Source organism: Trachurus trachurus (assembly GCF_905171665.1).
Source record: "Trachurus trachurus genome assembly, chromosome: 19".
In the NCBI taxonomy this organism is placed as follows: Eukaryota; Metazoa; Chordata; class Actinopteri; order Carangiformes; family Carangidae; genus Trachurus; species Trachurus trachurus.
In genome coordinates, this window is record NC_139913.1 from 11,554,915 (window position 1) to 11,572,536 (window position 17,622).

Here is a 17,622-nt window from a genome sequence, read left to right on the forward strand (position 1 = left end):
TTGAAAAATAACCCATCAGTTTAACCCAACACAGAAATTGGGTTAAATAAATAACCCAGGAGTTTTTAGTGTGCACTGTATCGCTGCTTAGCCTTAGTTTGTTTTTAGTCAGATCACCAAAGAAGAAGGCCCCTGAAGGCAACAACACAGCAACAAGAACTCACAATATGTGGGATTTGAAAAGACAGCAGCTGTGGAATAAAATCACAGCAGCGTTTAACCCTCGTTGCATCATAGCAACACCCTTACACCCATCTCAGGAAACACATTGGCTTTCCAAGACGGTCTTCTAGAGACTCCAAAACCTCTTTGCTCACCACCTGCAGTCGGTCTCCCTGTGGCTTTGGGAAAAGTGCTTCGTCTGAGCCAGGGAGCTCGAGGAACAAAGGCTCGGTGTCCTGCCCTCGAGCTATCTCCAGTCGAACCAGGAGCATGACTGCAGAGCTGGCAGGGACTTCAAAGAGTCCCCACGGAGGAAAGCCCCCCCTCTTCACTGGCATCCCAGAGTAAGTTTTCTGGGATACGTTTTGCACTGCAGGTTAAAGCAGGATGCAACTGGCCAGTACTCTCACTACCTGCACATTTCTTCATATTCAACTGTTATTTGATATCGGTTGTGTTTTTGTTTCGAGCCAACACCTTTGGGTTCTTTCTGAACTCAGATTTTCTCCTTCTCCTTTTTTTTTCAGAGGCAACAAAGTACTCCCTGCACAGAGTCATAATATAACAAGCCTGAATCTGAGCATGTTGAAGACAAACTAGTATTAAAGTAGATCCACCCATGGCGGACACAAGCAAACACATTCAAAGCCAAGATATCCTGAAGAGTAAGAACAAGATGAAACACCTTCTTTCTTTCTTTTTTTCCAACAAAACAAACAGAGAGGAGATCATTTGACTCGAGTGTCCCTCCGGTGCTGAGACCTCTGGATGACTTCCTGGGAGGCACCACTACTGTTCCACATCTTCCTACATCTGATACGCTGTCGAGCAAGTCTGACGAGAAGCAGGAGGAAGAGGAGGAGGAGGAGGAGGAGGAAGATGACTCATGAGCCGACTGGCAGCGCACAAATACAGAGAGAGATTTGATCACTTTTCCGGGGACAAGTCCCTCCACATAGAGCTCAACCTCCACACAGTGCTGCTATAACCGACACGGCCCGCTTCATCAGTTCACTGTTAAATACATTAACACTTGTCAGGTGGAGAACCTGTTGGCAGTGATGAATACAGACGAGGAATCCTAATCACTTTGATGAAAAGAAAAGAAAAGAAAAGAAAAGGAAAGAAATTAAAACATATTACAACAGAAAGCTATAAACAGGAATGATCACTTGGGATTTGACTGCAATTTTAAAGGGATAGTTCAACATTTTGGCAAATTGGCCCATTGCCATAATCCCTATAGTTTTAGCAGTAGGTTCGTTACCTTTAATTGTCGGTGCAAGCTGTTTTTAGAACAATGGAGCAGAGCCGTGAGCTGCTCAGAGCTACGCTACAGAGGCTAATGGGATTTCTTGGTTTCCCTCATCAAACTCATCAAATACACAATCCAGGAACTCCAAAACGCTCTGGTGGAGAAGTTGTGACCTGCACATTCACCACGCTGTGAGATAATAACGGAACATCACGAGACAGTTGTTTTAGAGGTAAATTCATGCAAAACCGCTGATATGCGTTCCTGTCGGGCGACAGTTTTTCGGCAAGCAGTCTCTGCATTGCAGCGACAATTAAAAGTAACAAACCTTTAAGTTTGAATTAATGAATGGATTATTGAATGTTGATTGATTCTTGATTGATGCCTGACTCTAACAATTTGTGCACAAGATCGAATAAACTACAACTACAGTACCACACCTGCAATATTCAGCCCAATGTTTTTTTCCAATGGGGATGTTTTATTTTGTTTAGAATGGGCATGAAATTTGGAAAATTATTCTTTCCTCAGATAGATTCAGTCGTAATGAGGCTGAGACTCCACTGAGAGGAGGAACCTCTCATCAGTCCTGTTGTTTTTTTCTTCAGAGCCAGGTGAAACTAAACACTAGTATAAAAATAAATAAACCACAGTGCATCTCATTTGAGCAAATGGATCAATGTGGCATGAGAAATAAAAGAGCAGCGGGAATATAGAGTATATTGATGTTTAATGCAATATTAATTACATTTTCCAAGTAGCAAATGTTAATTGCTAGAATAACTGTAATCAATATTAACTTGGCCTCGCAGAATGTAGAATCAAATTGATCTAGACACGCCACCAATGAGGGTTTTTCCACTTTTGCTTTTGCCAAACATCAGATCAGGTGCATGGGATATGTTTTGAACCAACATCTGCATCTACAAAACAACCCCCACCATAAAATGTGACATTTTAACGAGGGTGTTCAGTGGATCAGAGTTATCAAGACTCAAACTGATGTTACAGGGAAACTGGATCCAACAATATTTTCCAGTGTCACAAGAGCAAAGTCGCAGATACTCTTCCTGGATATTGCTGTGATATGGCTCAGTTCTCCCACAATCTGCCGTGCATGAAAAGACAGTAAGTCTAAATTAATAACAGCAGTTAGCAAAGGAATATGAAAGTGACTCAATGTGTTTGTGAGGTTTGTGGATTTTCTACAATTTTAGACAAATGTGTTCACAGGTGTGATCAGTGTTTCACCTGTTGCCATTTTCTGACATTGAGGATGAACGCAGCGACAGCGATGACACCGACACCGAGGAGCATGCAGTCTTCAGTCACTGTCACAAAATTCTCTCTGTTTTGTAAACAGGGTTGTTGCAGTGAATATTGGACTCATAGTCAACCAAGTGGCCAGAAACACAACTTTCAAATCAAATGAATGAAAATGCTGCTCCATCCGTGTCTGCTGGATTGTGTAAATAATATGCAACTCACGGCTTGTTTCTGCTGCCGCCAAGTGGTCAAAAAAAGTAGCTGTGCTGAGTCACAATTAACTTTTTGGCTTGTGTTTTGCAAGGCGACAAAGCATGAAAAACATGATAGCACAAGACAGAGTTTGAAACCAAAACAGCACTGACAGTCCTCAGCTGCTCACAGTCTAGTGAGCTGCCAATCAAGCAGCTTCTCCACTCTACCATGGCAGTAACCACCTGTCCCAAAACATCAGAAAAATGGGACTTGAAGGTAAATGTAATATAAAATGCAATACCTCTGTTCTGTGGACGGGCTGACACTCTGAACGGTTGTCTTTAACAGGGCGTTGTAGATGTCCGTCCTCTGCAGGCTGACAAACTGCAGAACATGCTTGCACAAGGAATGGAGGTGTTCAACAGGGCTGGATGGCTCATTATGGCCTAAAAACAAAAAACAGAAGATTTCATCACCACAAATCAGTGCAGCATCTAAACACCGTAGATATGATTGTCTTCACAGCAGGGTTATTAAAACTAAGACAAAAGCTAAAACTAGCAGTGAAAAAATAATTTAGTAAACTGAAATAAAAATAAAAATGACAAATTTTCCAAAAACAAGAACTAAATAAAAACTACAATGAACAATGCAAAGCTAACTAAAACTAAACTGAATGTCAGATAACATCAGCTTAGTTTTAGTTTTCTTAGAGATGTCTAAAATTTCAGGAAGAAAACGCCACAGCTCAATATGGGACGACTTTGAGTACGACCCACAGGTAGAAAAGAGTGAATGTAACGTGATGAGGACTGAAGGGATGCAACTAAAAGGGAAAAATCACACAAATTTGCAAGTTCATCTTCAGAGGCTTTCTCCTAAAACCTGAAAAACTAAGACTAAGACTATATAAAAACTAGCAAATTCCTCAAAAATTAAAGCTAAACTAAAACCGCTTAATCACTTGAACTGACTAAAACTAAACCGAAATAAAAAAGCAAACTGAAAAACTAAATAAAAATAAAAACTAATGAAAATTTTAAAACTATAATAACTTTGCTTCACATAGTCATCTCACTTCATATTGTCCAAATTTCTTTTACATCCTAACACTTGACTCTTTGTTTCTGATCTTACCCAGCACCTCCAGCAGTATTTCTACATACGTCAGAGGATTTGGAGGATTCAGGTGGAATTCAAGTCCTTTTAAGATCATCAGCTCTGATTTGAGGAGAGTCTGCTTGGAAACATTGTGGCCGACCGAACGGAGAAACTGCACGGCCGTGTTGTTGTCGATTATCTAAAAAAAAATAGTTTGAAATAAATACCTGAGATTATCTTATTCTTTAATAACAGGGAATTAAGGCGGACGGCTCAGAACTCACGTGACTGTGCAAAGACAGTTTGCTGGCAAGCTGCACACATGAGAAGATGATGAGCTGGAATTTTCCCTTGATCTTGTCGAAAACAGCGTCTTCATAACTTTTCGGCTCATCGGCAGCTGCGCCCTGGGGTGTAGGTGTGGTGAGCAAATCGGTGAGGTGCTTGACCATGAACCTGAGGGAGATAATTACTCACATAGAGGCATGTCTAATCCAGTAATGTACAAGGCGTGAGAAGGAGAGGCAAATATGCTGCTGCTGCTCCTCATTACCTCTGGAGTAATTCAATGGCATGGTATCCAACCAGTGGTTCCAGTTCCAGCTCTTTGACTATCATGAAGATGCAGTCTGAGTAACAGCAGAGAGAGAGAGTGAAAGCATGAGCAAAGCATGTTAGGAAAGAGTTGAGCCGATACAATACATTAGCTGAAAGGAATTTGTAAGGCAATATCATACATGCAATAAAACGGAGGCAGTAAATGTGTTCGGGAAATCCTATGTTAAAGGAAGATGTATGGAGAGATTTCATGAAAAGAGATCAATAAATGAAATGTGAGCCAGTATTCACTGTCATTTATGAGCTCTCTACAGTCATCCTAACTGAACATGTTGGAAATGAAAAACTATAAATATCTTGCATTATTTCTCAGGCACACACCATTCTCATGATGATGATGATGATGTTATAGAATAACACATAGGTCCAGATGGTTCAGTAAAGTAAATCTAAAAAATGTATCATTAAAAGGTGAATAAATGTTCATTTTAAATTCAGCTTTATCCTTATTTTGCGTGAAATAACAGCTACAGTGAGAGCCATGTACGTAAAACACTGAATCACAACCACGCTGCTGGTTTCACACAGCAACACCACCCACCACCAGCACAACACTGGCAGACTGGCTGGTTTTTCCTCTGTCCAGTCAGTCGGAAAGAAGCAGCCTGAAGTATTTATTTGGAAACCCCCCTCCTCTTCCACCACCCCACTCACCCCATGCTGTGAGACTGGCAGCAGCAACACTGTGGGGAAGCATGTTAAAGAGACAGGTACAACTTGTCAAAGAGTAAATTGTATTTTAGGTGTTATGCAAACTACATAGAGACATATGGATGTCCATTAGCAGCTATTAAAACGGCTTTCCATCTGTTCCTCTGCGACTGATAGAGGTCTGTCTGACGAGGTGCCGGCAGCTGGGAGACTCCCGGAGCTTGTATGGAGATTTTGGCCTCTATAATGACAGGGCTCACAACAATCCCAGGTGTATATATATAAAAGACTGCAGAGTGATGACAGGGTAGAGCGAAGCTTAGAGGGCTGCTCAGTGTTAGAAAAAAAATATTAAAACAGCTGCTGAAAGAAAAGCAGCATCAAAACAGAGGTCCACTGATAACATAGTGTAAATGTATTAATGTTGACAGATAATATCATTTTCTCTCAGTACATCAGAATGACAAAGAAAAAAAAAGTAGATTTAAATGTCACAATTAGTTCAGTAGCCTACATGTCTTGTTTCTTGTTTTAATGTGAAACACTCACTTTGATCAGTTTAACTTCCTGTCCCTGTGATCATCCACAACTGTCTCTAATCAGTTTACCTGTCCCTGCTGTTCCCTGTCAGTCCAACCCATTAATAATTGATAATAGGGACAGATGTGTTGTGTGACTTTCCAAATCATGTCCAATCAAGTTATTGGTTTAGTCTACCACAGGTGAGTCCAATCAGTGGTGTAGAAAGATGCTCATGAGGAATGGAAAACACCTGCTTTAGTTCAGTTCAAGTTTTTGTTGTTGCCTTTTTCCATTTTGATAATGTTTCAAAGATATTGGTTTGTAAACAGTGTGTTTTAATACCAGTAGCCTCTTTTTTTTTTCTTTTTTTTTGAAAAACCTAAAAAAAAAGAAGTAATATTTCAAAATGTTGTTGTTCCGCCATAAATAGCCGCATAAAAAATAAATAAATAAAATAAAAATAACTGTTGGATTTAAAGGTAACATTAACGGTCGTCTTTAAACGTTTAAAATGTCTGAATGTTGAAAATACTTACCAACGACTCTTTTATCTTTGAAGACCCCGCTACATGTCGATAAACTGTTGAGGTTATCAACGTTTCTTTTGCTGAGATTAGTCAGAAAATCTCTGAGAAGGTCAGAAGATACTTCTCCAAACTTGAAACTATGACGAGGAAGGCTAAAAGATCTTTCCGCCATATTGAGAATCACTAACGGCCAGTTTATTAATGCAAAAACGTTACTTTTACAAATAGACACGCACAAACTGAATAATTTGTTCGCTTTCGTCAATAAAAAATCGAAAAAAGTTTGAAACCAAAAAGTTTGAAGTTTATGTTTTCCACAAGATGGCGGTGTAGTCCCGAGATTTGCTGTTCCGACGTCTTCTTGGGAACCAGGCAACGTTGCCTCGCTCCGGGGACTCATTTGGCGGTTGTACACTCTTGTTTCCGGCTACTTCCGCCAAACCGCAGATCTGACAACAGTGATGTGCTACAGCCGCCGTTTCAGTTAATCGCTGCGAACCCCGGCAGACCATTTGGAACGCAGCTGCGCGTGTGCGAGTGTTGTGAAACAGCCGTGACGTCACCTCGCTCCTGCCTGTGCCTGACTCGCAGCAGGCAGGCAGACATGGCGGACAAGACGCCGAAGGAGTCCGATGCTCCCTTTGCAACGAGGATAGACCCGAATAAAGAGGGTCTTTCTCCGGAGCAGCTGTACTACATCAAACAGGTGGAGCGTGAGCAATGGAAGAAGAAAACGAAGATGCTGCGGGGGCGAAATGCCATCACGGGGTTCGCCATCGGAGCACTTGTTCTGGGGATCTGTATCCTTGCCAAGCGCACTAATGTTAGCACAAGGTGAACTATGTAACATTAGCTTAGCACGCTACAGGCACTGTAGTCATTTAGCCTTGAGTTTGATAACTGCGTGTTTATCTAAATATTAATTAATGCTATCGCTAGTTTGTTATTTAGACAGTATATTCTTTTCAACAGACTGATTGGTTTCATTCATTTAATGCTAACATGATAGTTAGCTTTCAGAGCAGTGTGCAGTGTATTAGCAAAATAAACCACAAACGTCAAGCCTGAAGTACTCTTCATGCTATGTTGCATTCAACTTTAATTAACTATACAGTTAAAATGTTTTGAAGGTAGTTTAGCTAAGGGGAAGATGACCTGCCTGATGTGTTCGCGGGATTTCGGACAAACCTGCTTCCTGTCCGCAAAGTGTCTATGAGGTCAAATGTTTTGAAACTCGGAAGATAACAGTTAATCATTGAATTCATTGAATGGAGACCAAGTTTCCAATGAAAAGTTACAAGATACAGGAACAAATACTTATCTATATAAAACATCTGGCTGACATGCTGCTTGCTCTAATGCTTGTTGTATTTTACAGTGGCATCATGCAAAAGTTTGGGCACCCCTGACTGGTCAAAATGTCAAGCAAGTGGAAGATGAAATGATCTCCAGAAAAGCATACAGTTACAGATGACACTTTCATTTTACATTTTAAACAATATATAGATACAAGTTTGTTTTATTTTCAAAGTGACAGAAAAGGAAAAGGGCACATCAAAGGTTTGGGATCCCTGCATAGTTAGTACAGTAGTAGCCACTCCTTTGGAAACTACTAGTGTGTAAATAGTAAATATCTTGTCTGATACCATAGTCAAAGTTATCTGAGAGCTCGAGTCTCCTGGGTTTCCCATTCGTTTGCAGCTCTGCTGCTTTGTTTCCCCTTTTCACTCTTAAAACTGTAGAAAACAAAAATAATACACTGATTGATATTGCTTAAATATTGCAAAAGAGTGTTTCATGGTTAACTTCATGCCTTTTGGAGACCAGTGGTGTCCAAACTTTTGCATGATGCCACTGTATATTGTTTCTACATATTTGCCTTGACTCCTTTTGTTTTTAGACGGCTACACATTTTATTCAGTTTCCCAGGAAAAGGTCATGGATGAACTGGATGAGGAGGCCAGACGTGCAAGAGCACAGGGACCAAACACCGGTGCCAACTGAGACGTCATTGTTGGGACTGCGTTTCTTGTCCAGCACTTACCCCTAACAAGAAGGGACTTATGTGGACACACTGGTGATGATGCCACTGATTCATATTCCATGGACTGGCAGCTGTTTGTTTTTTCATGCAGAGACAGCGCCTGGACTTTTTGTGTTTTTGTCTTGATACCGAGGGGTGATTGATTGATTGTGTGTTTCTGCTGCTGACTCTAAAAAAAATAGATGTGTCTTGATTTTGAAAATGCTTGCCTGTCAGTGGGAAGGACTAAACACTGACCTCGACATGACCTTACCTGTACACGCTAGCCAAAATGCCCAGGTTAAAAAGTAATTTTACAGCCATTACCATCTCACTCAGATCATGTGATAGGGAATATGCTAAATATTTAGTCAGCAAGTGATGTGAAATCTACAGTGGCCTTTAACAGCAAAAGGACGCCGGCGACACTGCTGAAAATACATAAAACATGTTATTTATGTTGAAAATGTAACGACTTGTTAAATAAAAATCTATCATATTTGATTTTTTTTTAATACAACTATGTGCAACGGTGCAATAAGGATGATTTTCCAAGCAGTGGTATTTACAGTTGCATTTATTTTTGTCAAAATTTGATTTACAGAGTCTGATCTAGCCACCAAAACTTGAGAGTAAAAATATAAAATAAGACATTGTAAGGGAAAGGCACAGATTCAGCATGGCAGGACAGCAGCTTCAGAAAGCAATACAATTATATATTTACATTCAAAATTTAGAAATATCTTTGAATATATATTACGAATCTTACAGGAGTTCATCTGCCAGAAAATTCAGTGTGTTGTGAATAGTTTTTTGTCTGTTTTTCTTTCATATAAGGCAACAGCTACAGATTCACAGCTTGAACTGATTTCTCCAAATCCCACAATACACTGATTATTTTCAAATTGTGGGAGGGTAGATCATCATTACTGTGATCCAATATGAAATATTGTGATCAAAAACATAAAACCGGAGAATACCCTCTACCTCTCTCATGGAAAAATAACAGGAAAAAATAATCGGCTCTTCCTCGAGTGAGCACAGTTTTGTTCACAAACGTGTTAAATGAGAGTTAAAGTAGAATTTGCTAAAGTGCACAAGGTGCTTGATCTATGGAACAAGCAACAAAATATGATTTTTGCTTGAGCAAGAATTAAGGTTACTGAAATATTTAGTTTACTCTTAGCTTGTAAACAAGATCTATAAAAGCCCTCTACTATATACACATGTACAGACAAACGACAGGAAAAGCCAGTAGTCTAAAAACCTAGGTGGATTGTTCACATCTAATCAATATCAAGAAATACTTACTTAGTTTTCTCATTTAAAGCCAGCTATAGTATTTGAATGTTGACATGTTCTCTACGCTTCTGCAGCTTTTTAACAGTTTGAAAAACTTCTTTTTTTCTTTCCTGCTGAAACAAACTACACACGCCAACATTTATAACTGTTGTACAACGTTTCTTCTTCTTCCTGATGCTGATGTGAAACAATAACTTAATCTTCACATCTGAAAATGTCAGGACTGCGGTCAAACCTCTCCAGGCTGAGTCTAGCTGTAGAGAATGCAGGTGATTTTTTTTTTCAGGTGTTAAAAACAGAAAAACCACTAAAAGGAACCGGAGACGTACTACAACAAGAAAATGTTTCATAATACAAAGTTGAATAAATCGAACTGACTAGTCTCGCTTGGATGGCGGCATTAAATCAGAGCTCCACTAAAAAAAAAAGAAAAAAAGAGTGTATTCACTGTGCAGTCAGCAGGTGCTGAGACATTATTAACAAACTACAGCAAAATAAGTTGTGAGATCATCCAAAGTGTTGTCATCTGTGCACAACAACAACAACTGTCAAGAGTCAGAGCTTGGCTGCGGTTCACATTACTGTGCTCGGGTTGATCAGCGGCAGTGAGTCGGACGAACAGAAAAAGAAAAAAACGGCAATTGTAGTCATTCTAGGTCAAAATCATGCAAAGTGCTGCTGATTGTGACTCAAAAGGTCGCAACTCTGCAGCACTTTGTGCATCGTTTGACTGCGTTTATGCAAAAACAACAACAACAAAAAAGCTTTAAAACAAAATGTAGCATTTAGCAGAGGTGCCGAGCTGAAGCTGGTTACTTCTTCTCAACCATTGGGTCTGATAGTTTATTTACAAGAGAGTTTTTTTTTAAAACATGAACCAGACCGGTAACATATTCTGAGCTTTAGATTCACTAAATTCAGAGACAACGGGTTGACAGCTGGATGTTACAGTTCCTGTGTAAATCCAGCTGTGTTTTTGGTGACACAGTTTCTGTACAGTTGAGGTAAATGACCACTGGATGAACCTTGTGACCACTTGTGGGAGTGAAGCAGTTTTTTTTGTTTTGTTTTGTTGTGTTTTGTTTTGCTGATCAGTGTGCCAGTGAAAAGTGTTTTAAGTGATCCTCCTTCAGGACGGGTTTGACCACTGCAGTCACACTCCAGATGAGGTAGTCCAGATACACAGCGATTCTTGGCTGAGCATTTCTCACTAGAAAAAAAAAACACAAAGTAAGATTGATAACATTTTTTGTTAAGTTAAAGGGATAGTTCAACATTTTGGCAAACTGTCCCATTGCAATAATCCCTATAGTTTTAGGAGTAGGTTTGTTACCTTTAATTGTCGATGCAAGCTATTTTTAGAACAGCGGAGCAGAGCCGCGAGCTGCTCAGAGCTACGCTACGGAGGCTCATGGGATTTCTTGGTTTCCCTCATCAAACTCATCAAATACACAATCCAACAACTCCAAAACATTCTTGTGGACAAGTTGTGACCTGCACATTCCTCACGCTATGAGATAATAACCAAGAAATCCCATCAGCCTCCGCAGCATAGCTCTGAGCAGCTCGCCGTTCTAAAAATAGCTTGCACCGACAATTAAAGGTAATGAACCTATTATGGCAATGGGCCAATTTGCCAAAAATGTTGAACTATCCCTTTAAACAATGGAAATAATAATCTGATAATGCACTGAACTCACACTCACCATTCTACTAATGTCAGTGGCAAAGGTGACCCCTTTGCTGGGTTTGTCCTGGGAGCCGCTGCTGCTGCCTCCGAGGGAGTTTCTCCTAATGATACCTGAGAAAACAAACACACAAACACAACATAAATACAATGTTGTCACACACACACACACACACTATGATTTGTTTAAAAAAAAACTGGATCTTCTAATCTTCTTTACCCTGGAGTGGCAGCATGTCCAAGCGCTGCAGGCTGTTCCTGCGGGACGACGGGAAGCCGCTCCCCTTGGAGAGGCGACGCTGTCGACTGGACAGCATAGCAGCCGGGGAGACGATGCCCGGAGGAGGAACCTTCCCCATCTTCTCATACAGCTCCTCGATCTCTCTCTTCTGGGCAGCCTGCAGGGCCTGCACCTCGGTCAGATGCCTGATGAAGGACGACAAGTAACAATTAAGCAATGAATTTGAAACTGGGCTGTTGTAGGTCTTGGAAATCCTCTCAGACTTAAAGTAAAGTTGCAGAAACAAAAGTCCTATATATTTTTTTTTTCATTACAAATACAGAGTGCATTGTTGTGTTGCCCTAAAACAGTAAAACCAATCAAATATAATTGTGAAAGTGATTTAAAGATCCAGGGTGTAATATTTGTCAAGGTTTATCTGCAAAATCTGAATATACTACCAATGAATATATTTTTATAAGTGTATAATCGCTATAAAATAAAATCTGTTTGGTTTTCACAGCCTTATAATTCTTCTTTTATATACAGTACATATGGCAAGGGTCTTGCTTAGAGAGTGTTCATAAATAAACAATAGAATTATCTAATAGATAAATAATAGAATCAGAAAGCTAGATGTCACTGTTTCCCCTCATTTTACACACTGGACCTTTAAGAGTGATTTTGAGTTTCTATTTATGGCGCATGATGAGTTCACAACTGTATTTTGGCCGTCGTCCCTGGTGTCACTTACTTCTCTCTGAGTTCCTGAAGCTCTTCCAGCATTTCTTCGTCATCGCTGTCTGAGTCATCGCTGCTCAGGTAGGGGCCGTTGCGGTTGTAAGTCATCATCCATAAGTTGTGGAGGGCGTTGCCGTACTGGGGGCTGCCCACCGCCCCGTCCCACAGCCTCCCCTCCATCTCAGCAGCCGTCACCGAGAGCCCGCTGTCCGCAGACGTCCCCAACAGGCTGAGGCTGTACGCCCTCCGCCGGCTCCTCTTCCTCGTCCTCTGTCGCTCCCCGACGACCTCTCCCTCGTCCTCTTCATCCTCGTCTTCCTCCTCCTCTCCCTTGTCCAGCTGCTGCTGCTGTTGCTGCTGCTGTTGCTGCTGCTGCTGCTGCTCAAGGCTGCCGACCTCCTGGAGGAGCCCCGCTGACCCTCTGTGGGGGTGCGGGTGAGGAGGAGACATGGTGAGCGAGGTTCCCAGGCTGGTCTCAGACTCCTCCTGCTCCTCTGTGCTGCTCTCCGTCGGGGTGCTGCCGCCGTCCTCGGGCTGCAGCGCGGCGGGCGCAGCGCATACGGGCACAGCCGGCGCAGGGATGCCTATACTGGGCGTCACCTGGAAGCGCCCGACGGTCACCGGTGCAGACTGGACTTCTGTGAAACAGAGGAAGAAATGGTGTTTTAGAAAGGTGATGATAATTCAAGGGGCCCAGCGCCCAGTAGGGCCCATAAAAAAACCCAGTAGTCTAATCTTTGTATGACTGAATTATTCTGCTTAGACCCTGACTAATACTCATAGTAATTCTGCATTAGCATCAAAACAAAGTAGGCTAAATAAAAAATGATAATACATACGTAGTCTAAGAAAAAAAAGTTGAAAAGTCAGGGGCCCACTTGAGTATTCTTTCAGGGGGCCCAGAATTCCTAGCAACGGCCCTGCCCTGATTAGATCCTTTAAAGATAAAAAATATATATAAAATACTCAATCAACTCTACATTTTCCCTCAGAAAAAGGTCGTATTGTTAACATCTGTGCTACTACTTACTTCTAGTCTCCATGAATAACAAGGTTTAACATCTGGGCATCTGATTTATATGAGTGACAGCCAATCACTAACAGAGCAACAAGTGACTGTTCCTTAATCTGATCAGAGGTGGTTGATCATTAGGACAAAGCCCCATTCATTCCTGACTGATATGGTTTGATTATAATCCAATCATGTGTTTTTTGGCTACAGTGTTAAGAGGTGTCACTCTTGTGTCTTATTTCCTTAAATGGTAATCTCCCAGTGTATAGGTGGATATCCCCTAAAGAGCTTTAATCACAGCAGAGATCCTATCTTATAATTGTGAGTCTATCTGATGTATGAGAAGTGCACAAACAGTCACATCTGCAGGCCATGTTTAGGCTTTAAACTCCTGCAGTGCCTCAGTTTGCCCACTGAGTGTCCTTCTCACAGTAAACACACACACACACACACACGCACAGCGCCTGGGCCTGTGCCCGCTGAAACAGAGGGACTCTGTTAAATGTGGGCTCCTTGAGGAGGGTATAAATACTGACAGGTGTGGATGTGGGGAGGAGAGGCCTGTAACGAGCCAGGCCCCGCGCTGATTGGCCGACGTCTGAGGGGAGGGTCGCTATCATCATCACACCTACGTTTGTGTTCGTTTTGAATGGAACATTACATCCAGACGGTTACGCAACGCCTCCCGGGGCACCGCCAACAGATGACAATGTCACCAAGGATACGATGGAGAGAGAGAACGACTGAAAACAAACTCAAAAGGCAAATTGTCCGTAACCGGGACATTAGGCCGTATTTAGAGCTAATATACTATATCATAAAAAAAGGTGGCAGAGGAGAAACACTTGTAACTTTTGGCTGTGGATGCATGCGCGTGTGTGTGGGTCTGTTTGGGGTGCAAACATAAACATCATACACGATGGCATTTCCCAGCTCCTGGGCTGTAAACACACTTCACATCAGGTGTTTAGGATCCAGACGCGCAGGAGGAGAAACATGTGATCATGCAAAATAAATTTAAAAAAAAGAAAAAAAAGAAAAGTCTTACCAGATTGAGTGGAGGGAGCTGCTTTTGGTTTTGGGGTACTGGCGTTCATCTCAGCTACAGCAGGGAGCAGTTGGGTGTTGAAGGATGATAACTAGACAGAAAGAATAAATATCATTAGATTTAGTGCTGCAGCAGATCGAGTACTGACCCACATGTTGCCTCATAAATGTCCTAAGACTCAGTGTTTCGGCTATCGCTCACGTCCGACCATAAAACTTCACTGGCCTCATTCTATCGCACGTGAAATGATCCCAGTGAAGTTTGACACAGTGCAGCAGCGGTCGGATTTTAAATATTGCTAAAAGTGGGAGCTCGTACTGAACCAAGAGTTACTGCATCTCAAATTTATAATAATAATTATGGTAATTTTTGAATGAGTGAAGGAACTTTCTTTTTATATAACTTCAAATATCATTCACTTTAAAGATATTCCGTTTATAGAAAGTTGAAATGTTTGCAAATGTAAAGATGTAAACAATAAATAGTTGCAATTGCTAATTCATTTAATAATTTTCGTGTCGCACTAATTTGCATAAATAGATCACAAAGATTTGGCAGATATATAATATCAAGGAAAAGGTTAACTGATTTCAGTATACAGTAGATTCATTACACACAGACTAAAATATTTCATTACGTCTTTATTCTTTTTAATTGTAATTATTATGGCTTACATTTAATGAAAATCCAAAATTCAGGATCTCAAAAAATGTGAATATTGTAGAAAAGGTTCGCTACTGTAATCTAATGGTGTCACACTCTAATCAGCTAATTAACCCAACACCTGCACAGGTTTCCTGAGCCTTTAATAATCTCTTTAGTGGGTTCAGTAGGCGACACCTTCACGGGGAAGACAGCTGACCTGACAGTTGTATTTTTAATTCACTGAGATTAGGTCACAAATTACAGCTAATGGAGAGACACTGACACAGAGTAACCTGTGCACATTGAATGGGTGGAGCGCCGTCTACTTAAGCTTCCAGAATGAACTGTCTGTAAGATTTTTGATGAAGGCCCAGTATTATTAAAGGTGATGGTTTGGAAGAGCAGTGTTTGCGGGAACTTCTTTGGAGTGACACCTTCCTACGTACCTGCATTTAACCTTTTGGATGTGCAAATAACTAAATAATTAAATTCACTGAGAGGCGGCTCAACGAAATGGTTTTTTGTTCCTTGGATGGAACAGATTCGCCTTAGCAGATCTATGCCAATGCACCAAACTATTATGAGAAAGCATGGAAGCCATTTTTGGATTTATGAGACATAAATGACCAGTATATGAATCAGGCTGCTATGTGGTATCACGGTTCTCATCCTCCTCTCAGGGTTTTCCTTTGGTTTTTGTTTTGTTTTGTTATTTATTCATACCCCTGACAGTATCATGAGACAGGAAGCACTGGACTACTTTGGCTATTGTATATACAGTATATCTTCATATAGCCTCTGTCTTCTTCAATTACTTCATTTAACAATGTCAGGTGCTGTATACCCATTTTGTATGTATGTTTTGGTAACCCTGTAATTTACAGGCTGTAAATCTTTTGCCTTTATGAAAAACATTACTATGATATTTCTTGACATTACTACGCAATTAATTATTATTTCTTGGCTATTTCTTGACAATATCACGTAATTATCACATAATTAGCGGTCTGTAAATTAAAGGGTTACCTGTGTTTTTTCTATTTTTTGTGAAAAAGTTAAAATAAAACATTTTTAAAAGACTTAAAAATCATTGTGATGCAGCTGTCCTCCCTGAGATTATATTAGGAGACGACTCACAGTGCTTTCAGGGCTCTCTGGAGGTGACGGGGAGAGATCTGACGAGGAGTTTGAACTGGAGACCTGTGGTTTGGGATGAGCCGGAGCTGGAGCCTGCGCCGAATACGGGGTCCCATAACTGTGGAGACCGAGCCCGTCCTCCTGGTTGTGGTAGAGGGGGGGGCTGGAGGGTCCGACCTGCTGCAGGGGCGGCGGCTCCTGAGGGGCCAGCGGAGGAGTGGAGGGCAGCGAGGGCGGAGAGACGGGATGGGACCAGCCGGGATGAGGGAACGCCGCTCCGTGATCCATCTGAGGCGTGTTGTCTGGGCTGTGGTAGATGTTGTTGTTGTTGTTCTGCGCTGGCATGCCCACAGTGGGGTAGGGGACCTCTACGGGGGGGCTTTGGTACTGCTGCGGGTAGCTGTAGCCGGGGTGATAGCCTGGGAAGGAGGGCATCCCCTGGCTGGCAGGAGGGATGAAAGACTGCGCCATGCTCATTGCCATGGAGATGACGTTAGCCAAGGAAAACAGGGGCTGCGAGTGCGGGGGCCACATGTTGGGATGCTGAGGGGTGGGCGGGGACAGCGTGAGGCTCTCGCTGCTGTTCCCGGGGCTCGGGGTCTCGTTCAGGGCGTTGGGGGAGCCGGGGGCCGGGGAGGAAACGGACGGGAAGGTGGGGTTACTGGCTACACGTGTGAGGGGAGGGTGGACCCCCGCCGGCTTCGGGGAACCCGGAGAGCCTGGGTACGGGAACGGGAAGTGAGTGTGGCCCATGTAGGGGAGGTTGTAGTGCTGCTGGTGCTGGTGCTGCTGGTGGTGGTGGTGGTGGTGGTGGGGCAGCAGGGAGGCAGGGTGGTGCTGGTAGTGGAGAGGAGACCCTGCAAGACAAAGACAAGGTGCGACAAGTTTTACAATGTTTTATTAATGTACACTGTCCCTTTTCAAATAAACTAAAATGAAAAAATGAAAAGAAGAGAAAAAAGTCAGTAACCCTTTAATTTACAGGCCGCTAATTACGTGATAATGTCAAGAAATAACAAGTAATTGCATCGTAATGTCTAGAAATAGCCAATTTCATAGGTATGTGGAGAAATACAACCAAGAAATAACAACTGATTGCCTAGAAATAGCCCAGGAATAATTGATTGTAATTGACAATTGCAAGGACTTGGTGGAGAAAAATTCTGGCCTTTCCCAAAAGATTCAAATCATCAAAAGCAAACAAATAATTAATTGCACAATAATGCCAAGAATGCCTTTGAATATATTTTGGAAAGGCCAGAATTTTTCTCCACCAAGTCCTTGCAATTGTCAACTACAATCAATTATTTCTTCAGGGCTATTTCTACGCAATCAATTGTTATTTCCTGGCTGTATTTCTCCACATTACTATGAAATTGGCTGTTATTTCTAGGCTATTTCTAGACATAATGACCCAATTAATTGTTATTTCTTGGCTATTTCTTGATATTATCACCTAATTAGCGGCCTGTCAATTAAAGGGTTACCAAAAAGTTTCCTAACATCGTCT

The 17,622-nt window shown here is 41.7% G+C and overlaps 3 protein-coding genes across 7 annotated transcripts in view; 1 reads left to right on the forward strand and 2 right to left on the reverse strand.

Annotated features, from left to right (window-relative positions):
* Positions 1-245: 245 nt before the first annotated feature.
* cntd1 (cyclin N-terminal domain containing 1) lies at positions 246-6,469 on the reverse strand (the record flags this gene model as incomplete). Its single annotated transcript, XM_083994868.1, has 9 exons — positions 246-532; positions 925-1,057; positions 2,427-2,525; positions 2,669-2,765; positions 3,180-3,324; positions 4,016-4,178; positions 4,264-4,435; positions 4,533-4,608; positions 6,307-6,469. 9 exons carry the CDS (start codon positions 6,467-6,469, stop codon positions 246-248), a joined length of 1,335 nt encoding a protein of 444 aa, XP_083850994.1.
* A 303-nt stretch (positions 6,470-6,772) lies between these two features.
* coa3a (cytochrome C oxidase assembly factor 3a) lies at positions 6,773-8,818 on the forward strand. The gene is made up of 2 exons (XM_083994952.1): positions 6,773-7,097; positions 8,198-8,818. Exons 1-2 carry the CDS (start codon positions 6,902-6,904, stop codon positions 8,299-8,301), a joined length of 300 nt encoding a protein of 99 aa, XP_083851078.1. The 5' UTR covers positions 6,773-6,901; the 3' UTR covers positions 8,302-8,818.
* Positions 8,819-8,825: 7 nt separating this feature from the next.
* The window catches only part of wnk4a (WNK lysine deficient protein kinase 4a), a 51,807-nt gene continuing 43,010 nt past the window's right edge, over positions 8,826-17,622 (reverse strand). For all 5 annotated transcript variants that reach the window (XM_083994949.1, XM_083994947.1, XM_083994950.1 and 2 more), the window contains 6 exons: positions 16,113-16,969; positions 14,331-14,421; positions 12,284-12,908; positions 11,530-11,735; positions 11,329-11,423; positions 8,826-10,832 (listed from right to left, as the gene is read on the reverse strand). In XM_083994949.1, coding sequence (XP_083851075.1) covers positions 10,830-10,832; positions 11,329-11,423; positions 11,530-11,735; positions 12,284-12,908; positions 14,331-14,421; positions 16,113-16,969 — 1,877 coding nt within the window. In that variant the 3' untranslated portion in view covers positions 8,826-10,829. The remainder of the gene's footprint in view (positions 10,833-11,328; positions 11,424-11,529; positions 11,736-12,283; positions 12,909-14,330; positions 14,422-16,112; positions 16,970-17,622) is intronic.

Bases quoted from the DNA above. Each gene is read 5' to 3' on its own strand.
- coa3a (XM_083994952.1), top strand. From the start codon at position 6,902: ATGGCGGACAAGACGCCGAAGGAGTCCGATGCTCCCTTTGCAACGAGG. The intron at 7,098-8,197 runs GTATCCTTGCCA...TTTTGTTTTTAG, and splicing joins AGCACTTGTTCTGGGGATCT to ACGGCTACACATTTTATTCA.